Source organism: Geospiza fortis, unplaced genomic scaffold (assembly GCF_000277835.1).
Source record: "Geospiza fortis unplaced genomic scaffold, GeoFor_1.0 scaffold14, whole genome shotgun sequence".
In the NCBI taxonomy this organism is placed as follows: domain Eukaryota; kingdom Metazoa; phylum Chordata; class Aves; order Passeriformes; family Thraupidae; genus Geospiza; species Geospiza fortis.
The window spans coordinates 394,299-398,269 of NW_005054512.1; the positions used below are offsets into that span (position 1 = coordinate 394,299).

A 3,971-nucleotide genomic window follows, 5' to 3' on the forward strand; every position below is an offset into this window, starting at 1 on the left:
GGGAGCCTCTGCCAGCAGCAGGACCGTGCGAGGCTTCCCCTGCCAGGACCTGCTGGCACCGGACACAGGGACTCCCTCACCTCCAGCAGGCCCTGGTGTGGGGCAAGGACTGTGCAGAGCCCTCGTCCCCCACGGGAAGGGTGGGCACCGTGCCTGGGCTTGTCCCCCCTGCTCTCCTCCCTCCCGGGTTCTGGCTATAGGTGGCTTCACCCCAGCCATTGTTCAGGGAGGAAAAAGCCTGGGGCATGAGCTGAGACAACGGCACCCACAGGGACAGGGACACCCACAGGGACAGGGACATCCACTGCTGCTCATTGTGGGATCCTGTCCCAATCCCTGTGGGAGCAGCCTGGCATTAGCCAAGGGTGCTGCCTGCCATGGGACCTTGGGCACCCCTTGGGGCAGGGCATTCCCCCCTTGCTGTTCACTCCAGGACACGCTCAGCTGCTCCCCTGCACAGGGACTCGGGGCTGCAAATGGGAGTTCTGCAATGGAAGCAGCTGTAAATGTGGATGTGGGGCTGTGCACAGTGGGGATCCCCAAGCTGGGTCCCCCATCCTTGTGCACGGGGCCACCAGAGTCCTCCTAAACCCCCAGGTTCTGTGCCCTGGCTCAAAGCTCTTCCCTTGATTTGGATCTTACTTGGACTGCCCGATTCTGGAGTTTGGGGAAATGGAGATGGCAGCTTTGCCATTTCCCTCTGGACAATAAATCCAGAGTGAGATCCGTCCAGGCTGGACTGGGGCAGAGAGCTGAGAAGTGCTTCACCTGCTCATTGCACCAGAGTCAGAGTTACCTGGCAACGTTGATCTTTTATATTATAGGCTTTTTTAATTTGGTTATTTGCTTTTCTGTTTTGGCTGGTGATGAGTTGTGGTTTAGGTTCAAATGCTGAGGGTGGCCTGGGCTTCCAGGGATGTTCTGTGGGAGCTTAAAAGGAAAAAAACACCTGGTTCTTGGTCTCTTGATTTTTTTCCTTGAAATATCCGCCGGTGCCAGCTACTGCCTTTCCTTTCTGTTCTTGCTCCGTGCTGCTCCCATAGCAGCAGAACCAGACAGCCCTGCTCCCATCCTGGCAGGAGGGATGGAGGGCAGGAAGGAGCAGGGGAAAGAGGAAAGCTGCCTTGGCCTTTGGAAAAGGGACTGGAAAAGCAAAAAATTGGGGAGAAGGAAAAAAAAAGCAGTGTGTCTTGTGATTTGCTGTGTGTGCCTGACACAGCCGGTACAGGGGCACTGTGAGGACAGGCTGGGGGTGCCAGTGGTGCCCCAAATCCTGTGTCTCCCCACCGTGGCAGGGTGAGGGAGGGCAGCAGGTGACATCACCCTGCTTTCACAGGCTCAGGAGAGCGCTGGGTCGGGCTGGTGCTTGGAACAGCCCCAAACCTGCATCCCCTCGAGCCCGCCATGGCTGTCCCAAGGCTCTGTCCTGCAGTGGCACAGGAGTCCCCAAAGGCAGTGGCTGCTCCTCTTGTCCCCCCAGCAATGCATCCCCATCCTGCTGCACCCCAAAACCATGGGGAGGGGGTGTCACTACCTGGGGGTCCACAACCACCTCAGCCACCCCCCAGGGGTGGGACAGACGCACAGCAAAGGAGACCCCAGAGCCAAGGACGCTGACAGAGCTCGGTTATTTTCTCTTGCTGCTTTTTGTTGTTGTATCCACGGAAATACAATCACGAGATATATATATATTATATATATACTTCTTAAATTACACAATCAATGTACAAAAACCGGGGTGCATTGCTGAGACAGGTGGTTGGTTGGGTCTTTTCTGACTTTGTGGGTTTTTTTTCCGGTACCTGGCAGGGGCTGGATGGCTCCCGCCCACTGTGCCCAGCACACGGTGCTTCCCCTGCATCCACGAGAACACGGGATCCCTGGGGCCAAAAAATTCACGAACCAACGGAGGGGGCAGGAAAGGAGCAGGAGGAGCGTGCGGGAAGCCGATGGCATTGATGCTGCTAAGGGTGATGGTATGGAAAGAAATGAGAGATGATCTGTAGGGAAGAGTTGGGGATGGCAAACGCACCCGAGGCAGGGGGTGGAGTGGTGGCAGCAGCCGTGGGAGCTGCAGGGCTGGGGACAGAGCCCAGGGGAGGAGGGGTAGAGCTCGGTGGGGACAAGCAAAGGGCAGAGCCTGCGGCCACTCCCCTGCCTTGGCGTGTCTTGATTTCAGCCGTCTTGGCCAGGCAGCTGCTCTGCCCAGGCTGTGTCCTGAGCCCTCTTCCTGGGCTGCAGCTCCTGCAAGGCTGGACGATGCTCATCCCCCGTCCCTGCTCTGCTCCTGCCTCTCTTCACGAAGGGGAGGATGGGCACTGTCCCCAAGGCAGTCCTCACTATCCCAGGCTGGGCATGAAGCTGCTTCCAGCAGCACCAGGCCCTGGTGGGTCCTTCTCCGGACAGCGCTGGATTTTAGGGCCATCTCACCTGGATCTGGTGTGCGTTGGATACCTGCCCACCCAAAGGGCGATGCTGCTCCCTGCAGGCAGCACAGACCGGGCATCGGCTCGGGAGCCTCTGCCCGCTCCAGGTGTGCTGACAGCCCAGCCAGGAGGAGGAGGAGGAGGAGGAAAAAGCTCAGGAGATGCCAGCAAGCTCCATGGTGGGGCTGGTCCCACCTCACCTGGGCATCTCAAGGGTGGCCACGGGGCTGAAGGGGGCATTCACCCCCTTCCTCGGGGCGGGAGGATGAACTGGGGAGAACACGGAAACACAAAAAAAAAAATTAACCAACGGAGTCAGACTCCAATCCCTCTTGGTTTTCTGGGATGAATTTGGTTGGTCCCAGGAGCTTCGGCGCCGTGCGTTTCGGAACAGTTCCAGCCAATCAGAAGGCGGCTCATGATTTCAGTATCTTTAAAAACCAACCAACGAGGAGCTCTCACTGGTTGGGCTTTAAGATCTTGAGGTATCGGCTTTTCGCTCAGAAAAAAAAAAAATTCAACTAACGTAGACGAACGGACAACGTCATCTTTCGCTTCACGTTATCTTAGAAGAAAGCGACTATGCAAAATACTCTTCGGAGACAACTCTTAAAAAAATAAAAGCTTGGTCGGAAAATATGTCTGAATCTCTAGGGGTGAGGAGTGAAGGACCAGACGGCAGAATGGCTGGTTGGCTGGTGGAGAGATGGAGACAACGGAGGGTGGATTTATCTGCTGACGGTGACGAGGAGCACACCACAAGACTTAGATTGCCTCCACGTAGTTGGCGGGGTACAGCCCCAGCTGCCCGTTGTCCAAGCGCCCTTTGCACCACCCCTGCTCGTCTTCCTCACCAAGTTTGGTTAGTTCATCACCTGGAGAGGAAGGTGGAACGGAAGAGCTCATTGCAGGTGCTGGAAATTCTCCCACCCCCTTTTTCTCCCTGCGATGGAGCTGCTGGGGGTTTGCAGGACTCGTCCTGGGCACACGAGTTTGTAGGACAGAAAGGCAAGGGGTGACTCATGAGCCCTCACCTGTCCCTTCCCATTGCTCCTGTCCCTTCTCCCTTTGGGCTCAGCTTCTGCCTTCCCCTTTCTGACACCTCAACTCTTTGAAGGGCTGGGCCAACCCAGAAATTATTTGAGCGATTTCACCCCCACAGCTCCATCAGACGAGCCCCATCCTACCTGGCACTGGCAAGGGACCGTACCTGCTTTGAAGCTGAGCTCATCCTGCTCCTGCCCGTCGTAGTCGTACAGAGCCCGCACCCTCACGCCCTTCCCCGCCGACTCCTCGTCAAAGGGGTTGGCGCCGCCATTGGCCTCGCTGGTGTTGAAGGAGTTACTGCCCTCATCGTCGGACCACTCGGCGCTGTAGGTCTGCCCACGGTCGTGGCTGCTCACACTGGGAGGGAGAGGAGAGGTGGCTGTCACTGAGGACATCCTGTGTCCCCAAATGCTTGCATAGGCACAGGCCGTGCCCCTCACAGGCCGTGCCCCTCACAGGCCGTGCCCCTCACAGGCCGTGCCCCTCACAGCCTGTGCC

At 57.4% G+C, this 3,971-nt stretch overlaps 2 protein-coding genes across 2 annotated transcripts in view; one reads left to right on the plus strand and one right to left on the minus strand.

Annotated features, from left to right (window-relative positions):
- Positions 1-2,006, plus strand: part of SPDEF (SAM pointed domain containing ETS transcription factor) — a 3,566-nt gene extending 1,560 nt beyond the window's left edge. The window contains 1 exon segment of the mRNA XM_031063547.1: positions 1,810-2,006. Within this exon segment, the coding sequence (XP_030919407.1) occupies positions 1,810-2,006 (197 nt within the window).
- The window catches only part of PACSIN1 (protein kinase C and casein kinase substrate in neurons 1), a 4,827-nt gene continuing 2,475 nt past the window's right edge, over positions 1,620-3,971 (minus strand). The window contains exons 8-9 of the mRNA XM_005428903.2: positions 3,637-3,830; positions 1,620-3,301 (exon numbers count right to left, since the gene is read on the minus strand). Of these exons, the coding sequence (XP_005428960.1) occupies positions 3,192-3,301; positions 3,637-3,830 (304 nt within the window). The 3' untranslated portion in view covers positions 1,620-3,191. The remainder of the gene's footprint in view (positions 3,302-3,636; positions 3,831-3,971) is intronic.